Source organism: Rhipicephalus microplus, chromosome 1 (genome assembly GCF_043290135.1).
Source record: "Rhipicephalus microplus isolate Deutch F79 chromosome 1, USDA_Rmic, whole genome shotgun sequence".
NCBI lineage: Eukaryota > Metazoa > Arthropoda > Arachnida > Ixodida > Ixodidae > Rhipicephalus > Rhipicephalus microplus.
In genome coordinates this window covers 232,867,189-232,887,622 of record NC_134700.1, presented here as the reverse complement: position 1 = coordinate 232,887,622, position 20,434 = coordinate 232,867,189, and the positions used below count along the sequence as shown (strand labels likewise).

At 43.5% G+C, this 20,434-nt stretch overlaps 1 protein-coding gene across 2 annotated transcripts; it reads right to left on the bottom strand.

Annotated features, from left to right (window-relative positions):
- Positions 1–5,941: 5,941 nt before the first annotated feature.
- LOC119159538 (serine hydrolase-like protein) lies at positions 5,942–20,177 on the bottom strand. Of its 2 annotated transcripts, none has more exons than XM_037412337.2 (4): positions 19,877–20,177; positions 18,405–18,506; positions 8,652–9,102; positions 5,942–6,963 (listed from the first exon to the last, which is right to left on the bottom strand). In XM_037412337.2, exons 2-4 carry the CDS (start codon positions 18,428–18,430, stop codon positions 6,436–6,438), a joined length of 1,005 nt encoding a protein of 334 aa, XP_037268234.2. In that variant the 5' UTR covers positions 18,431–18,506; positions 19,877–20,177; the 3' UTR covers positions 5,942–6,435. The 2 variants fall into 2 exon arrangements, with proteins under 2 accessions (XP_037268234.2, XP_037268233.2); XM_037412336.2 differs by having other exon boundaries at positions 18,405–18,525; positions 19,877–20,045.
- Positions 20,178–20,434: the final 257 nt, after the last annotated feature.

The window sequence follows — 20,434 nt, the reverse complement described above, 5'->3', positions numbered from 1 at the left end:
CGTGTAAGTGCCGCCTTGCGCAATCACGTCGATTGACTAAGAGCCATCGAGATAATCGTAGAACCTTCCGATGCGATTGCGCGCACAACGCAAACATTACAGATCGTTGTGGAACTTGCGTGGCCGCTAGCGATAACACTGTATTCGACGGCACATGTGTAAATGCCGACGCGCGTCACCGCTTGCGAGTTGATCGGCGGCCGACGCTCATGCTAGCCGCCATATCAGTGCCAGGGTGTATCGCCGTAGCCTGACGGTCACTCTGACCTTTAGTTTCCCGGCCACGAGTTCGGCCAAATAAAGAGTTTCTTCTTGGACACAGCGCCTTTTGCCTTCTTCGACGTCACGACCACGTGATAATATATCTGTGCGCATGTACAGCCAACTTCAAGAGGTGTTACCAGCGATACAGACAGATAGTGCATTAAAAATACAACCTAAGAAGTAAAAAGAAACATAGCGATAGTTCAGTGTTTTCGGGGCGTCTTCTTACCGAACGCGAGACCAACGTTTCGATTCCTGCAGATTTTCTTTTCGAGACATCATGCGCGAGAACACTCGGATACTTATTGAGAAAATGTAGCAACAACTGTTAAACAGAAATCCGTAATTTCGGATTATAATAGACTTTCTATTGATACTAAACAGTATGTAGAGGAAATACGAGCTGAAGTGCCGGAAAGTACCGTATATGTAACGTAGGTAGTAGACGAGCACGAAAGTTGCAGCCCCACTTGTATACGGCTTTTGCGTAGGAGCGTTTCTTAAGAATCTTTTTCTCCACAAATTACCCACTGCGGCGATGTCAAACTTTTTTATAGTACAGACATTTTCATTGAAGGCTCACTGGGCACCGCCATAGTCCTCTATGTATGACCCCCCCACAACCACCCTCCCCCCCCCCCCCCCCCCCAAAACACTACCGAAGCTGTGACATCGGCTTTCGTGCTCCCGTGCAACAACCCAGAAAAGAGAGAATTCTCCTCTCCGATAGAATGGTCCGCATGTCGCCCAATGCGATCTTTATTTCGCCTCAGGATGATTCTACTCTACGTTTTGATTAAAAAAAATCAAATGTAGCGTTAATGTAACGACATGTTCTAGTTTTCGAAACATAACTGTAGAGACGGGTTTCAATTTTCGAAACGTAATTAACTGCTACGCGCTCCTTTCGAAATAACTGCAACTGAAAATGGTCCCAAGATTTGAAAGGAAGGAAGGATTTTTCGTTCCCGTTCGAGAAAAACGTGTACAACGCTGCATTAGACTTTTTAGATCACATTTTTTTTTTTCAATCTAAACCGACTCATTTTCCTTAGTGTGCATCAAATTTGGTGAATTCAGAAACCATGCGGGTCATTCCATACAAAACGCCTCAGCCATTCTGGCGACTATTTCAAGTGTAGCGAGAAACGTCATGCGGATCCAATGCACTGAAAACGGTGATTTGCTCCATGACCGGACAGGAAAAATTGTTTGTCCCGTACGCGGGAGCCTTCCGAGTTATCGCGGAACGCTGTTTTGAGTGTGTTTTGCCGGAATATTTATTGAGACTATCGTTTCTCGTCTCAGTAGGAAATTTAGTTCACATATTTAACAAAGGCATTTGAGTACGGTGTTATAAGCTAGATAATATTACCGCAATTTTTCTGCCATATAAACTTCTCTAAATTCCCACCAAACTATTGTTTTTCCCCATTGTGATGTAGCGCTGTGTGTGAACATCTGAGTAATTACTACACGTTCAGTAAGGTAAGCACCATGCGGAAGGTATTCCATCGAACATATATCTACTTGATGTCTCGCCATTGTCATGTTGATTAATCTTTCATTTCTTATTTTAGGGACGAAGCTCCTTAGGGCGTGGGCTGTGCGTCCCCTGTAGCCTGTATGTAGCCACCTCTAGTTTAGTTCTTGCAGTGTTCACTAGATGGCGGTACCGTCTCCTGTATGTAGCCACCTCTCGTTTAGTTCTTGTAGTGTTTACTAGATGGTGGTACTTGTACCTGATGATGAAAAGATGCAAGAAGTTATAAACTAGAAAGCGGTACTTGTAGTTGATGAAAGACGCGATATCTTATAAAATAGGAATGATGTCACATATGGCGCGTGTCATTGGTTGAAGGCAATCGTTCGATTTAGTGCGGCGACGTACGCTAGGGGGAGCGATGTAATAAAATCGAGTGGGCAAAATGTACAGAGGATTCATGGTTTACCAGGTTTACCTCCGGAGCTTCGCCCACTCATCATCATTCACTTCGTGGATATGGCGGAATTTTTTAGTGTTCCTTTTTTGAATTTCAATTCTTTTTTTTTGGTATTTCAAGTGTCTTGCGGGGGTATAGGCAAATGTTTATGCGCATGCAATGTGTTCTTACTTCTGTTATTTCTTTCTGACGTTGTTTTCATTGATTATGTATTTCGTATTTCTTCAGTGTACATCTTACTTAGTTGTGACTTTCTCCTTTCATTTTTTTGTGATTGCTGTTCATGTATATATACATATACATATATATTTATATTCATGTATTTGCCCTCCTGCTTGGACCCAAATAGGGTCTGCAGTATTGTATAAATAAAATAAATAAAAAATAAAAGATTTGTTCAGACCACTGTAGTTGCTAAACTTCATGAGAAAAAAAAATACGAATATGAGAAAAGCATCATATTGCCACGCTGTGTTTCCTCTCGCGACAATATATACCAGTCCGCACTTGAGCTGAAAATTACACCACGTGGTACTGCGACAAAGTTCAGCCCAATCGAAAGCAAATAAATGCTGTTATTCTTGCACGCTATGTTTTTCATTCCACTTATCGCTTTATTAAAGAAAAAAAATTGATGTTCCCCATTGAGGCTATCTTTCCTTTTGGTCACGCTCTTCCCCGTTGAAGTTGGACATTGCCGCCAATTGGGAACGTTAACATTAAACGCTAAAACGTATACTGCTTCTTCCATGTTTGTGAACAGCATTAAGCGCCGCCTATACATAGAGAGGCGCTTGTAGCAGCGTCACGGCTCATGGGCTCCGCCAAGCCCAAAGCTCGCTACCGCCTTCTATGGCCACGTGACAACTGGCACAACAGCTGCCTCCGAGCACTAGCGCGCTCGAATAGCATCGCAACAACGCCGGAGCTGGTTAAGCTCGGAGAAAATCCGTTAGTCGTTAATTTATCATCATCATGGACGACTTCTTCCTTAAAACCTAGCGCGTAAAACACACCAAGTCGGCTGGCACGCACTACCTTAAGCTCCCTTCTGTGAACGAAGCAGAACCAACCACAAAATGGAATATCACGAGTTCGTTAATTGAGGTTACACCTATGCCGTTTTTTTTTTTGTCGTTGGCACTGTGCGTTGAAAAGCCTTGTTACCCATATTCCTCCTTTTTTCCCGCACAGGCATTGCTTAATACTGCTGAAAGATGGCGGCGAAATAGTGTTAGAAATAAGGTCCCTGATTTTCCGTAATGAACACGATAGCAACAAATTGGAAAGTAACGCGAAGAATGGCAAGCACATCGAAACGTGCCCGGCGTTTCTCACGCGCACATGACGCACGAAACGTACTCACAGGTAAATATGAACGCGAATAAGCGTCTCAGTTGTTACTTCACTGTGTTTGAAAATCGCGCCCTTTTCGCAAATGGAGACTGTGCAGCGTGTGCAGTGACCTTTGTGCGCCCCGTAAATACAACAGAATCGTTCCGGTGAAAGCCCAAGGCGTATGATTTTCGCCACCACGTGATATGCGCGCGAACGTCCAACCCGCCCTCTCCGCGGGGCAAAGTACGCGTGGGAATGAGAGAGCGCGCCGCCGCATCGTGACGATCTGGCGACTCATTGCGTCATCTCGCTGGTAATGGTGAAAACGCGATAGTTCCCCCGAGATGGCCATCGCTATAGCGGCAAGTGGTAGATATAAATAACTTGCTGCTTAAGTGTTGAAGAAGGCGCTCTTTCGTGGCTGACGCCCCGCACTCGCAAGCAAGAGGCCATGGCCAATGGGGTCCCTGGCTAGGGACTCCATCTTGTACTGTAAGGAAGCTGACTCACTTGGGGTTGGTTTCCCTTGCAACCTCCTTGTTTTGAGAAATATTTACCACCACTATCACCACGAAGCAAGCCATAACTACCACAGATATCACCAGATGAGGTTTCAGGCAAAATTTGAGTCTGCTTTTGAAATCTACAGTATCACACAGTAGTGGGGTACTATGAATTTGTTTTGATCTCCCGTAATCCTTCAATGCGCACCTAACTATTTTCTTGAGCAGTGGTGGATACAATTGTACCCAGCAAATATAGAGGTGCGTCATGCACTTCGTTTCTCTTCAAATGGCTTCAAAGACGATGCGCACACCCGTACAAGCTACCCGGGTTGACAACTAGCACTCACTCAACTTCTCTGCGCAGCCTATTGCTTCAGAGAATTTTCTTTAGTAAGGACACTACCATGTTTGATAAGACGTTCTATGAATTAAGCTCCGGGAGCTGTGCTAAAGCTCAAACTTTTTCTTTTCACTCAGAATGGATATAAACCATGATAATTTAACTATTTATTTTGCACATGAGATTTGCACAAATCAGAAATCAACATACGTAGTACCATCATCTGTTTCTCACAATAGAGTATGCACAGCCTAGAAATGAGATTGTGTAAGTTTGATGTATTTAAAGACAGTTCATCATAACTTTCAGCTGAAAGAAGTCAAAGAACACAAATGTTCGTGTATTTCTTTTCCACTAAAATGGCAGTTCTGTGGCCAAGAACTGAACACGCTGCTAAGTGCAACCCATTCGCAACTAAGCTATCATGATAAGAACTGTGACATAATAGATTCTGTAACCTTTTGTCATGTCTGAACCGTAAAAATACAGCAAAGGTTATTAGTGCTTGTCAACTTAGGCCTGGTTATCTTAAATAGGTGGTGACACCAAATTTCAAGGCTATCCCAAGCCTGTTGTGGGTTTCCTTTGTATGCAAGGACTCTCCACACGAAGAGTCAGACACAACAAACGCGTAGAATATATTTGAATTCACTTCTAAAAGTGTAGCTGAATGCTGACTCCCGCGATCTAGGTGAATCGCTTGCACAGCAACACTGACGTTTAAGAATAGGAGAAGCAACGGCAGTTGTCGTGACGTCACACCAGATTTGTAGTAACGTGAATGACCTCCACCATCTCCGAAATGCATTTTGTGAACAAGGAGAGAACTAGCATGCCTGCTGTTACGAGTGTGCTGGCATCCCTCGCAGAAACACTGTGTACGTCCGTCAAGTACTCTGAGTGCTTCCGAAAAGACACTAAACGCGTCGTTCAAGGACACTGCGCGCATCCAAAAGCGGGGCTGTCTCATCCTCCATCAGCATCTTGGTGCCGATAAAAGGTCGGTGCATCGAGCATCACGCAGCTTCCTCGTCCACATTTTGCACATACATTGTAAATATAAACACGTTGTTTCCTTCTTGCTGCCTTTTGCCTTGCCACTGTCTCGATGCTACTGCAGCTGGCCATGGCGACTGTCGCGTTTGTTTTACTGGCGCTTGGTGTGGCATGCGTGTATGAGAGCAGGCAAAACTCAATGCGATGTGCGTCACAGCCTTGTGTGCTCACGTGACCAGGCCACCTATGCATCAATGCCACTGCCCAATTCGGCACCGCGAAACCGAAAATGGTTTTCATAAGTAGAGCAATAATAAATTATTTAGCAAAAATACGCGAATCATGGTGTGTGTGTCTCATGCTTCCTGGAGCCGAAGGAAACGCTCACAGCAAAGAACAAGCATGCCACAAATTTGGTGGCACCACCTCTTTAAAATGCAATAGCATTTTTTTTCTGATAAAGGACTAAATATTCCTGAACATACATTGTCAAAATGCCTAACAGCTCGGCGAGCAAGCATGGCTACTTGTTTTTTCTGAACAATGAAAAAAAATTTTACACAGGTTTCAAAATTCATTTTTATGCCCATTTAAACAAGCAAAGAAATGTTTAGTTGTTTCTTAGCAGAGTGTAGTGCCACTGAATATCTTTTGTTAGCACGGAACCAATTGAAGTAAAACGCACAGAAAAAGAAAGGCAGCAGCTATGCATTAGTACAAATGTGCTAGCTGCAAAACACTGCCAGCTCGTTCGAGCTAGCAGTATTTTGCCTTACAAGTTTTGTTTTCTTTCTTTACCAATATAGTTAGAACTTGTTAAGTTTCCTGAAGACAAATTTAAAATGCCGTCACACATACGGCAAAATAATGGAATAATGCTCAGCTCAGCTGTGCCAATATGCGCCTTAAGGCAGTAGATGAAATTATCTAGTTCAGCACAAGTTAAAAACTAAAATAAAACATTGCTAAGTGATACTTATCACTTTGGCTGCTTGGAAGGACAATGCGCAAATAAAATTTACATTCAAAATATTGTTGCTATATCACATCAATGTGGATCTAAGAAGGGACGTATGTGACTGGCTACTGCATCCGGTCGAGTCATGTGCACGTGGTGGTTACCTGCTACTTCAGCAATTTTAAACGTGCGGCAGTTTTGTGCACAGACGTCTGACAGTAACTTGTGCTTTGAAGATGTGGCTCCAAGGCCAGGAACAGCCATTACGACCAGGAGGTTGTTGGTGTAGCTACCGTAGAACTGTTTCAGGGCAGCACTGTCACACTGAAACCAACTGGTGTACTTCAGTCGGACGTCCTTAGTCAGGATGTAGCGGTTGTCCCCGACAGGCTTGCTACCACGTTTCATTAGCGTTCGTATGTTGTCAGGAAGGTAGCCTGGAACTATACTATGCCTGTAAAGCTTTATCACTTCCTCTTCAGTGTAGACAGGCGGCTTGCTGAGATCCTTGTGACCAAGTCGCACATTGCCCTCTAACACTTCCCGCAAGCCTCGTGAAACTTCGTTGGGATTCCGATACGAAGGTGCAAAAACGTCAATCAACACCAAATTCTGCACCTGAGAAAAAAAAAAGGGGGGGGGGGGGGAGAACACTTGTAAATACCAACTTTCAAAGCTTGAGTAAACAAACAGTTCTACTATGAAGGTCAAGAGGATGGCTTGGTGAGCTGAGAACTACGTAATTACGAGCTACTTTGAAGTTTGTTCAGAACAAACACAAAATAAAAACACTGGCGAACCATGGATTCAATAGCACGCCCCAAAAAATGCAGTTTGAAAAGAAAACAATGGTGACAATGACAAACGGATAGGCAAGGCGAGCTCTGAGAGTGGGCCAAAACAAGAGTCCTTTTTATCAGTGAATTGTGATGAAATGAAATGTCTTAACTATCTTATTACAGATTATGCATTGAGCAAATGTGTTGCTGCCAAATAGCTCATACACAGTGGTTAAGCCACACTGCCTAATAATATTGCAAGTGTTTGTTTCCTATTTTTAGTTCTAAACCTATTTGATTATCCTACTCAATTAAAGGTGCACGATTCTCAAGCACCGAAGGCAACAATTGACGCACACCCTGTGGGATTACTCATAGCAACCAGTAGTACGCAGCATTACTTGGATATCTTTAAAATAAGGTAAAATTTTTTTAACATCACCATAAGAAAACAATGCACAATGTTGTCGAAGGCTTATACACAAAGAATTTGCTGAAAGCAAGAAAATATGGGTAGTAGTGCAGCCTTACAAGATCTTTTTGTTATTGCTCACTGCATTAAAGCAAGGATTAAACAACGTGGCTTTCTGGTTCGGAGGTTTTTGCAAACATACAAACACATTATATTCTACTACATCTGACCTGGCATATCCCGTCTGGTAATGTTATGAACACACGATTAAATTTGCAAAAATAGCCTTTGAAGTAATGTGACTGCCTTTAGAAAGTATAACCTAGGTACCTCGTGTAAATATATTTTCTATGCTCCTCAGGTTCATCGCTTATTCATCTTTATTGCTAGTTAACAAGTGACAAAAAAAATTTATTTATGTAGATCTCGGTCTCCAATAAAGAATTTCACTGGAGCCAACAATTCGGAATTTCAAGGGGAGTGGCCTTTTTTCAGTTTTTGACAGCACAGAAAGAATACCTCAGTAGAATTATTGGCACCATCAACAACAGTTCAATTAATATTGGTCATTTCCAAGCCACGATCTTACATCTGATTGATGCACCATTTGATACAATACTTCATTAAAAAAAGTATAAATAATGATACAAAGTTGTACTGGAATGCAACAAAGAGGCACATATACTTTACATTACCAATGTTATATAATAAAAATGTGATTTGCCTCTGTTTATAGAATAAAACACCGATGTTTCCATGCTGCAAACGGGCATGCTGACAAATATTAATTGTCTTTTTACTTCCTTTGCATCCTAATGTTGAGTGTGGGAACACACATAAAGCTTTTGATTTGGCATTACCTAATTTTTATGTCTACTAGACATGCATGTGCATGAATCCATCTATTGCAAGCTCAAGTCGTAAATACCTTCATTACTTCATCTGCACGCTAACACAGAGTGTGACAACATACGTAAAAAAATTGCTGCATTGACAAGGCTTTCATGGCTACAATACAGGTAGATGCATGAGCCCATCAATTTTTCTTTATGTTGCCACTAAATTACACTAGTGACAAAATATAACAGGAAGGCATCCCAGTAATACATACGCACCCTCTCAGGAAAAAGGCAAGAATAGAAGAAGCTTCCATGGCCTCCCATACTGTGTCCAATCAAGGAGAATTGACTCCAGCCAAGGTGGTCAGCTGTGCGTGATATGTCGAGCAAAAACTGCGTCGAAAAATATGACGCCCCTTTGGGCAGGTGTGAAGACAGGCCATGGCCAGTGAAGTCAAGCGCCACAGCGTTCCAACGAGGGTCGAGCCTCGGTACAAGGAGGTCAAAGCTCCCAGCATTGTCCTGGAAACCATGAAGAAGGAGAACACGTCGACTTGGGTCCTCGGCTGACGACGGCAGCCACTGTTTAGCCGCGAGGTGGCCGTACGAAGTGGGGATCTTCAGTTCTCGAACGTCGCGCTCCACGACTGGGACTTCATTGGTAGCGGCGCGGCACTGACTTATCCTTCGATACTTGATAAGTACCTGCTGCAGGTGCTTCGTACACCTGCAAAAGGTGCATGCATGTCATTGATGCACGAGTTGGAAATTAGTCGCATGCAATCAGCCCTTTTCACCCTTAAGAGTATGCTTTTGTGTAGGTTTTCATACTTCAGACCCCACTATATATATTGCGGTGAGGACTGTGAGTTAACATGCTCTTGCAGTCTTCAGCCCCGTTTCTTCTTTGAGGCTTGCTCATGAGGAGACATACAGTGCAAACAAAAAGAAGAAACCATTTCAGTAAGGAAAAAATGAAAGAAACATTTCAGGTTCGGCAGCTTCTTTCTTTGCCACATCTAAGTTTGTTCTCATCATGGCCCATGAAAAGCTCTGACATTTCACTTCTAGGGCATGTTTGTGCACCAACTTTCACTCCAAGGTTTACTGCGTGTGGCATACCTTCGACTCCTTCATCTGTTACTTGCAGTCCATTGGTAGTGTAGCAAACTGCAATAGAAACTAGCAACATTTCTCGACCATTTATCAGCTCTTGCATTAATCAATGAGGCCATTGAGAAGTATATGTGATCAACTTTACTGTGCACAACTTTTCTGTTTAGGAAAAATATATTGAAATATAGAATACACGAGCGTAGGCCTCTACTGTTACAGGATATACTTCAGACCACCATGGTTGCATCAAAAAGCCCACAAAAATAATCAATTTTTGCACTGATAATAAGAAAATGAAAGCGGGGTATATGCTTGCAAATTGAATAAATATGAAGGTCATGCAATATATTCCCTCTGCATCTACTATGCCTCAGAAATTTCAGAACTTAGCTGTCATCGGTCTTAACGTGTCATCGCCCTTACAGTCCTGTTAATGTTTTCCAAATACATTGCGCTTATTTTTAGGGGAAAAGCTCCTTACACTGCGGGTCGTATGTCCGGTGTCGTCATAGCCGTCATAGTAGCCAGTTGCATTGCATTTCATGTCAATAAAAACGGTGTCATAACATGTCCATGGAGTGAATGATGATGAGTGGGGGGAAGAGGTTGTCAGTCCACCCGTGCGTGCGTCCGTTCGCCTCACTTGTCATCATTCACCTCGTGGATATGCTGTGATTTTGTTTATTACGTCATAATTACAACTGCATTAAGCAAGAACAAGTTATTTCTGCCAACACAACACCAACACAAGTGCACATTCAGAATGCAACAGCTACCACGAAGTCCAAGAATTACACCAAGTTTTAGCTGGCGTCGGCTGCCCATAGCATGAGGCCACAATGGGAGCAGGTGTAAGCTGTGAGAGAAATGGTAAGACATTGCTATCCGCACCACTCTATCTAAAGTAGGCTTCAGTTCTGATCAATGGGGCACCGACCTTAGCTCAAAAACAGATGTCACTTGTAACTTGTGGCCTGTCCAACTTTTGACGGAAAAGCAATAAACACCGAACTTCATGAATGCTCAGTTGTGTGCCAGGTTGAGTGCGCTTCTGAAAATACTCATACAAAATCTGCACATGTTCACATTATGAGTCTTAAGCTCACATTATCCACATAAAATGTAGTGGCCTTGGATATGTACAGAAAAGATTTAAGCCTTCTTTCAGCCTACCAAGCTAAAATAAATATTCCCCTTATTAATTTTATCCTAGATTTGTGCCGAGTGGATTGCACAGGATTGTCTTATGCTACAGGAAATGCTTGTGTGGAAGGAAAATGTGTTATATCGGGTGTATCAAAAGTTGTATCCCAAAATTTTCAGAAATCCGGAAAATGGGATATTTGAAAAACGGTATTCACTTGCTGCCTTCACAATTGCTTCTTCTGTGGCAGCAGGGCATTTAAGATGGTTAATGTCATCAGGAAAGTCATCAGGAAAGTTTGAATTAGTCAGTTTAGGTAATTATGCCCAATGGGAGAATTGAAATTCTTCAGGTGAAAAACCCATTGCAGCTTTGAGATACAAAAAAGCAGTCTATAGCAATCAATATGACATAATGAAATTCAACCAATTTTAATGGCATAACCAAAAACCATGAGCCCAACAGACAACCAAAATGACATCACTGTTCAAGACAACGATTATAGAGGTGTACATATATATATATCTTCACATTTGTTAATGTATATATGATGATATATGGTGTTTTTTTGGCGCAAGGGCCATTTAATGGCCAAAGAGCGCCAGTTCATGGGACAAAGAATGTGGACAATGATTGTGATTAGCCGCTGTATAAGGGCCATAAAATTCCTCGCAATAAGGCGGGTAAAAACATACAAGTAATAAAATCATGACCATGCCGTGAAAGGTGTGTGTGATGTGAATAGGTGACAAAAGTTAGTGATAATAAAAAACGATGGTGGACATGTATGGCATTAGCACAAGTACCTCACTCGTTCATACCCTTGCGTCCAAGGGCCATGAGGCAAGTGCTTTCCTGTGTAGCCACCGCAGCAAAAACCTCTCTAGAGAGGTCGTGCTACGGTATACCCGGGTATATGATATGAAAATTATGAATTTCCTTTAAAAATGCTAATAATGATTTGTGACTAAAAAGCGGTTCCCTACCGACGAACATTGCAGGGTGTAAAGGTATATGTTGTCGGTAGGATAGTGGAAAGTGTTGTCTTCTTTGAGTGTCTAAATGTTTACATTGGATTAAAACGTGAAGAACTGTTAATGCCTCACCACATTTATCACACAATGGTGGATCACCAACGGACAAAAGATGTGTGTGTGTCGTGTATGAGTGTCCTATCCTGAGTCTTGTTAGTGTTATCTCTGTTAGACGTGATTTTGATACTGGTGGCCAATGGCCAAGGTGTGGCTTGATAACGTGTAGTTTGTTTTGTGTGTGTGTATCCCACTTGCTCTGCCAGTAGTCCCTGAGTTTTCGTTTGAGAGACGGCTTAAGATCAAGGGCCGGGATTAATGTGGGTGTAATGGCGGTGCTTTCGTGGGCGGATGCAGCAAGCTGATCCGCCATCATGTTGCCTTGAATCTCACGGTGCCCTGGCACCCAGCACACAACAACATGTCGGTTGAGTGTGTAGAGTGTGCATAAAATGGAGTAAAGTGAAACGAGGACAGGGTTTTTTTGTTTTTTAAGACTGTGCAGAGCCGTTACCACACTGAGGGAGTCTGTATAAATTACTGCTTTTTGTATTTGTGATTGTTTGATGTGTTTAGCTGCCACAAGTATCGCGTAAGCTTCCGCTGTGAAGATACTTGTGCCTGGATGTAGAGGGCCAGCATCCGAAAAGGAAGGACCAACAGCAGCGTAGGACACAGAGGAGTTAGACTTAGAGGCATCTGTAAAAAACTCAGGACGTGTGTATTTGTGTTGAAGTTCCAAGAAGTATGTTAGAATATGGGCAATAGGCGCATGTTTAGTAACTTCTAAGAAAGACACATCGCAATCTATAGTCTGCCACTGCCACGGTGGCGGGTATGCTACAGGAGCCATTAAACTGTGTTCAAGTGACACTCCAGTGTCCTCAGCTAGACCCTTCAGGCGAACTGAGAAGGGCTGCCTCATTGAAGGCCTGTTTTGAAAAAGAATGGAGCTCGACAAGTCATTAATAGTAGAGTATGAGGGGTGCCTCTTGTCTGCTTTCACCTTAAGGAAATATACAAAGGACATGTAGGTTCTTTGCAGATGAAGCGACCACTCATTTGACTCAACGTAAAGGCTTTCTACGGGGCTGGTGCGAAAAGCACCCGTAGAAAGGCGGATGCCCGAATGGTGCACAGGATCCAGCATCTTCAAAGCACTTTGAGTCGCAGACTGATAAACAATGGCCCCATAATCTAAGCGGGTGCGAATAAGGCTTCTATACAGGTTCATGAGGCATTTCCTGTCACTACCTCACGTAGTACGTGACAACACTTTTATAACATTCATGGCTTTTAAACATTTTGTTTTTAAATACTTTATGTGGGGTACGAAGGTCAACTTGTTGTCCAAGATTAAGCCTAAGAATTTATGCTCGGCTTTGACGGACAGTTGTTGCCCATTCAGTTGAATGTCGGGTTCCGAGTGCATGCCTCTCTTTCGAGAGAACAAGACACACGTGCTTTTTTGTGGGTTAAGTCGAAATCCGTTTTCATCTGCCCATTTGGAGACCTTATTTAAACCCAGCTGAACCTGCCGCTCACACATGGCCAAGTTGCATGACTTGAAGCCAAGCTAAACGTCGTCGACATATGTACAATAGAACATATTGCGGGGAATGGACAAGTGCAAAGAATTCATTTTAATAATAAAAAGTGTGCAACTAAGCACACCACCTTGTGGCACGCCTGTTTCCTGGACAAATGTTTGGGAGAGCACACTGCCCAGACGGACACGGGATGTCCGGTTTGACAGGTAACTTTAGATTATATGAAACATTCTTCCGCGCACACCAAGGTGGGACAGGTCTCTTGGAATTCCGAAACGCCATGTTGTATCATAAGCCTTTTCGATATCGAGGAACACAGAGAGAAAATATTGTTTATGGACGAACGCGTCTCTGATCTGTGCCTCGATACGAACAAGGTGGTCTGTGGTAGATCTACTTTCTCGAAACCCGCACTGAAATGGGTCGAGCAAATTATTTGTTTCAAAAAAATGTACAAGTCGGCAGTTTATCATTTTTTCGAAGATTTTGCACAAGCAGCTTGTAAGTGCTATAGGCCTATAACTCGAGGGTAAAGAAGGGTCCTTGCCCTCTTTCAAAATGGGAATAACAATAGCCTCTTTCCAGGAGGTAGGAATAGTTCCAGAAGACCAAATAGCATTGTACGAACAAAGTAAGGTTTTTCGGGTTTCGTTTGGTAGGTTTTTTAGCATTTCATACATCACACGGTCAGAACCTAAGACAGAAGTACTGCAGGAGTTTAGAGATGTTTGGAGCTCTGCTAGATTGAAAGCTTGGTTATATGCCTCGTATCTAGTGGATTTGTGTTCGAGTTTCTGCTTTTCTATTCTTGTTCTGTATTTTTGGAAAGTGTCAGTATAGTGGGACGAGCTGGATACCTGTTCGAAGTGTGCCCCGAGGAAGTTTGCCTGATCTTCCAAGGTATCACCCTGAGTGTTTACGAGTGGAAGTGTGTGTACTTGTTTTCCTGCTATCCTACCGACCATGTTCCAGACTTTAGCCTCCTGTGTGTATGAATTAACCCCTGATAAAAACTTCTGCCAGCTTTCTCTTCTGGCCTGCCGACGTGTTCTCCTGCCTTGAGACTTTATTTTCTTGAAGGTTTCAAGATTTTCGGCTGTTGGTGAGTTCCGAAGCAGCCTCCAAGCTCTGTTTTGCTGTTTGCGCGCGTTTCGGCATTCAGAGTTCCACCATGGCACACATCGTTTTCCAGGGTGTCCATTTGTTTGTGGGATGCATTTTGTTGCAGCATCAATCAAAAACGCTGTGAAGTAGTTCACAGCAACATCAATGTTCAAAGTACAGATGTCATTCCAACCTAGACAAGCGATAGTATGAAACTGTTCCCAGTCGGCTCTGTTTATGAGCCACGTGGGAACACGTGGTGTACACTCAGTTACTGTCGTTGTGCTCAAAACTACGGGGAAGTGGTCACTTCCGTACAGATTACTGACGACTTTCCACTGGAGTAGAGGCACAAGAGATGGAGATACTATGCTCAGGTCTATGGAGGAGTAGGTGTTATTAGCGAGGTTATAATAGGTTGGTTCTTTTCGATTTAGGAGACACGCGCTCCACGAGATAAGGAACTGTTCGATCAGTCGACCTCGCGCGTCATACCGAGAGTCACCCCATAGCCTGCTATGCGCATTAAAGTCTCCAAGGAGAACATAAGGCTCCGGAAGTTCATCAATTAGAGAGTGTAAATTGCGTTTTTGCAGCTGATAGCTAGGAGGAATGTAAATAGTGCAGATTGTGATCAGTTTATCAAAAAGAACCGCTCGAACAGCCACTGCCTCAAGGGGTGTTTGGAGTTGTAAGTGTGTGCATGCTATTCCTTGATTCACTATGATGGCAACACCTCCGGATGATGTCATAGCATCAACACGGTCTTTTCGGAAAATAACGTATTTACGAAGAAAATTTGTGTGTTTTAAATTAAGGTGTGTTTCTTGTACACACAGCACTTTTGGCGAGTGTTCATGTAAGAGTTCTTGGATGTCGTCAAGGTTTCTGAGAAGGCCCCTGACGTTCCATTGTATAATTTGAGTGTTCATGGTGAATGTGAAATAGTGCTGTGTGTACGAAAAGCGAGTGGCTGTTTAGACGGGGAGTTTGAGTTCACTTAACAGGGCCATCACCAGGCCCTGTTATTTGCTTTTTTGTTTTCTTGGCGCGCTCCAAGGAGCCACGCCGCTCTTTCGGCACCAAGGGTGCCGACGTATCCATTGCCTCCTCGGAGGCACTGGATGCCCGCACATGCGGGCTGTTAGTTCGGATTTTGGGCCTCGCCTGGTGAGGGGAGGCCTTGAGACCCGAAGACTCTGGAGTCTCCGGTCTCTGTTTGGGAGTAGGCGGTGTAGCCTGGGCTACAGCCGCCTTGGGGGCAGGTGCCACAACCGCCGGCTCGGTATGCGCGGGCCGGAGGGGTGGCGAGGGCTGGTGCGGCGGTGCCCCCTGACGCGCCGCATCAGCATATGTAGGTCCATAGAATGGAGCAACTCTTCGCCGTGCTTCCTTAAATGTAATGTTCTCCTTCACCTTCAACGTAATTATGTCTTTTTCTTTTTTCCAGTATGCGCAGGAGCGTGAATATGCGGCATGGTTTCCTTCGCAGTTTACACAGTGTGGCGGTTGTTTGCAGTTCTCAGACACGTGGTCTAGGACTCCACATTGTGCACAAGTCTGGCGACCACGACAGGTTTTAGAGCCATGGCCATACCTCTGGCATTGGAAGCAACGACGAGGGTTTGGTATGTATGGCCTGATAGATGTCTTTGTGTACCCTGTTTGAATTGATTCCGGTAGTTTACTGGATGCAAATGTAAGTATTAAGTGTTTTGTCAGTGTTTCCTTATTATCTCTTCTGATGATGATTCTCTGTACATTAGTGACATTTTGGCTCTTCCACCCCTCCAAAAGTTCAGTCTCAGTCAAGTCAAGTAAGTCCATGTCAGATACCACTCCGCGAGTTGTGTTCATTGATCTATGTAGTGTTACGGTTATTGGTATGCCACCGAAATCTGAGAGACGGTCTAGCTTTTTAAATTGTTCTTTGACACGGATTTTGAGGAGAAGGTCTCCACTAGCCATTTTGGTTACCTTGTATCCTGTGCCAAGAGTTTCGGTAAGACATCTAGAAACTAGGAAAGGAGAGACGGTCCTGGCTTGCTTTTCAGTTTTTTTCACAGTGAATGATGTGGAAATGGGGAAAAGTTTCTGTTGGCTGGTTGAAGAGATTAATGTCGCCGGTGCGTACCCACTTTAGGCCGGTACGATCAGATAGTAGAGGGAATGCGCCATGCATGCCGGTCTTATTTTTGTTCAGCAGCGTTGGCAGCCACCCACCACGGAGCCCAACAAGGGGACGCTGCAAGTTTACAGGTGCTGAAAGCTTGCAGACGTCAGCCGTACAACACTGCCATAACCCAATGCGCCTAGACCAAGGTAGGCTATTTGCACAGGGTTAACCCTTGCCGCCAGGAAAAATGGAAGTAAACAGAAGAGAGTAGAAGACAGGACAAATAGATAGTGAGAGATAAAGACGAAGATGTAGGCAGAGAGAGATAGGAAAAGGCGACTGCCGATTTCCCCTGGGTGGGTCAGCCCAGGGGTGCCGTCTACGTGAAGCCGGGGCCAAAGGGGTGTGTTGCCTCTGCCAGGGGGCCTTAAAGGTCCAATCACCCAGCGTCGGCTCAACCCCCAGGATCCCCTTTTCCCCGGACACGGCAAAGCCACGCACGGCTAGGCGTGGGAGGGAGTAGAAACTCCCCCGTTAGCTCGGGTCCGTGGTGTCGCTACACACCAAACGCCTACTTGCGCAGGCGCCCCTGCGGGGTTGTTAATGTATATATATGCACCATGTGTGCTGTATTTGCAAGTGCTGAGCAGACCACACAACCACCTAATTCAGTTGATGCTTGAAATAACGATGCTCACTCATTTTGGATGACCCAAACGAATATGGCAGTTACACTTTTTCCGATCTGGTTGGTTTCCCCGCTGAATTTGGTTGAATTTAATTGCTTCATAATTATTGCTACTAGTTCTTTGCATGCAGGACTTTAATTCACCTATTGGACATAATTATCTAACTACTAATTAGAAACTTAATAATGTTTTTAGCCACCTCGCGATTTGTGCTGCTACCAAAAAAGCAAAGCAATTATGAAGGTATTCTAACAAATAGGCTTTTCCCTATTTTTGGGAACTTTCAGACACACTTTTTTTATAAACACTGTGTAGCCCTGCTGCAGTGGTCTAGTGGCTAAGGTACTCGGCTGCTGACCCGCAGGTCGCGGGATTGAATCCCGGCTGTGGCGGCTGCATTTCCGATGGATGCGGAAATGTTGTAGGCCCGTGTGCTCAGATTTCGGTGCAAATCAAAGAACCCCAGCTGGTCGAAATTTCCGGAGCCCTCCACTACGGCGTCTCTCATAATCGTATGGTGGTTTAAGGACGTTAAACCCCACAAATAAATCAAATCAATCAATAAACACTGTGTATACATCTTTTGTTTACACTAGCTCAAGCAGCAGTACATTTCTTTCATGTTCATTTTAGCAGCGTTGCACGCTGTATGCCTAGAAAAATTAAAAGAAGCTACATAAGCATACTCTTATATAATACTCAGACATTCGGGCTTAAGTTCTTTTTCTACAAATAAATCACCGAGTTGCCTTTGTAGCAATACAGCAGAGTTATTTGCAATGCGAGCTTTTCAAGCTTTGAGTGTCTAGAGAACATCTGACCTTTTCAAACCATTAAGTGACAGATCGACTGACACCTATTGGTGAATCTATTATCCCCTGACCATAACTAAGGTGTTTTACAGATACGAGTTTACAGACGCAAGCATATAGCTACAAGAATATCCATAAAAATTTCTCAGAAAGAAAGTTTATTATAAAAAAAAAACTTGTGCTCCGGCTCCAGGATTGAGCCCAAGTCCAACAACTTCTTGCGGTGGTCACCTTATCGATTCAGTTATCCAGGACGCTAGCAAGTGGCAGTATGAGGGTGAATTACTAATAGACTTTTTATCGAACAGGACGCTTGATTTGCTTGAAGCTCCATCCTCCAAAGAATGGTTGATTTATTTACCTTTAATAGGTTCGTCGTTTTTTGACAACACATGTGTACTGAATTATACAAATATAAAGCTCAAAATTTAATGTGACATCTAAGAAACTGTAGAGCATGCACTCACCTCAAAGTGCCCATTACTTGTAACATGTTGCGAGGTGCTAGGAGTGTAGGTGCTCTGACCGTGATTGTTGTTTGAAGTGAGGCCAACTTGGCCCGGCCAGGGCTGTAGAAAAAAATAATACCTGCAGCAAAACAAATTAGGGTCGAACAAAGGTAGATTTTAAGAAATGTGTTTTAAGGAAGCTCATCCACGAAGACCGAACTATTGAAGTTTCATACTACATGCCAAAATTCGAAACACATAATCGAAACACATGGCTTTAATGTAGCACTACTATAAATTTTACATCAAGAGGGTACAATATTAGGCTAGCTGGTGTTGCATAGTTTGAACAGCTCATAAAACACGGATGAAGAAAGAACGAATGGCAACACAAATGATTGTGTAGTTGTTTTTATTTATTTTTAATCACTGTCAGTCACTTCAAATTTTACATGCAGTGCCTAAAGCGAAATAGACAATGGAGACGAATGTATCACATTGGCGCAGTGTGCTGGAACAAGTTCTACATCCAATGCCAGCATGTGAAGTACATAGCCTATGGTTTAAGAACGTCTATGGCTCTTCTATAACCTTTGTTTCTCCTTTTTAGTTTTCAACCACAGCAATTAAAATTTAGAGAAAGCAGGGCTAAAAATGACACTCCATAGTTTCTTGTCCAATTTACAACTTACAGCTACCTTCTCTTTTTTATTTCAACATACTGCAAGCTCAATTGGCTCTTGCAGAAGTGGTTACAGAAAAAAAAACATTTCAAAGAAAAAAATGCAAATCATGACTAGAAATGAATGGCTTGCACTTACTTAAGTAAGAAATTATTCTACAGTAGTGCAATTAAAAACACTATCAACGAGCTAGCTTGTTTCACCGGGAAATAATCTGATCTAGCTCGGTACTTTAAATTGCTGCCATTCCCAGTTACAAAACCAGCCAGGAATGTTTACCTAAAAATACTACGGAAAATTCCCACTGCGACATTGTACCGGTGTAACACGGGTATTTTGATCCCGATCAGGAAATCCGATCTATATCGGCTCTGATCGCGATCGAAAGTTCTCGTATGACACCAGTAAAATTACGGGACGAATGGATTGTGATGCACTGATATCCTGAGTGGCCATGGCATTCCCGTGCAGATGAGACGTCGAATATATTCAAGGCCTAGAAGCTGCACATCAGAACCGGATCCGAATCTCCCGATGCGCATTTCGTCTTCACACTGAGGTAGCGCAGTGACAACACACAATAACGCTCCAAAAATATAAGATGCGCACAAATACGATTCGTTACACAACTACAAATACGAGTCGCATCTAGATCTCGTAATGCATGGAAACAAGAATCAAGCGGCACTCGACAGACTGGTTTGTGCCACAAGAAGCGCTTGCAGTACGAGCACAGCACTAGCTTCTAAACAAAGCTCATTGAACGCGTTCTAGCGCTCGGCTGGCCCAGAGATCACAAATACTTACCAATTCGTTAGAGCGGTCAAAGCTATGTACCTACGAGGTCTTCTCCGAGTAGCGCACCTTGCACAACCAGCGGGACGTAGCGCTTCCTCATAAAACGTTGCAAAACGCGGAGAAATACTCGCGTACAGCGGCAGCGGTGCCCATTCAGAGTCGTTCAGACGGAGTTGCCCTTGATTACATCAGGCGTCCGGCGAGGCGATGAGGTGTTCTGTGATGTGACTCAACTAACCTTGCGGCCGTCAGCTGCATTTGTTCTCTACGGAGGCACTTACACATCAACATTATTAAGCAGAAAAGGGCACGAGCGGCAAGGTTGACGCACAGAACACCTATACACTACCATTAAACGAAACTAACCAATTCTAGCCACCATACAGCGCACTTTCAATGATGACGATGACGATAAACCGAGTGGTACCATAGAGAAAGAAAATTATTTCTCTATGGTGCTACCACAACGCCTCCTCTAGAAGATGCCTGCCGCATGAGAAAAAAAAAAAACGGCTGCCACAGCCTTTCTTTCCTTTATTTTAGAATGTTCTCGGTCGCTAGCGTCAC

What these genes read in the sequence shown, in the direction of transcription:
- LOC119159538 (XM_037412337.2), bottom strand. Translation starts at nt 18,430, where the DNA reads ATGTTACAAGTAATGGGCACTTTGAG. An exon ending in CAAGTAATGGGCACTTTGAG is followed by an intron (nt 9,103 to 18,404) that starts GTGAGTGCATGC and finishes CACCTTTTGCAG; the next exon opens with GTGTACGAAGCACCTGCAGC. An exon ending in CTTGCCTTTTTCCTGAGAGG is followed by an intron (nt 6,964 to 8,651) that starts GTGCGTATGTAT and finishes TTTTTTTCTCAG; the next exon opens with GTGCAGAATTTGGTGTTGAT.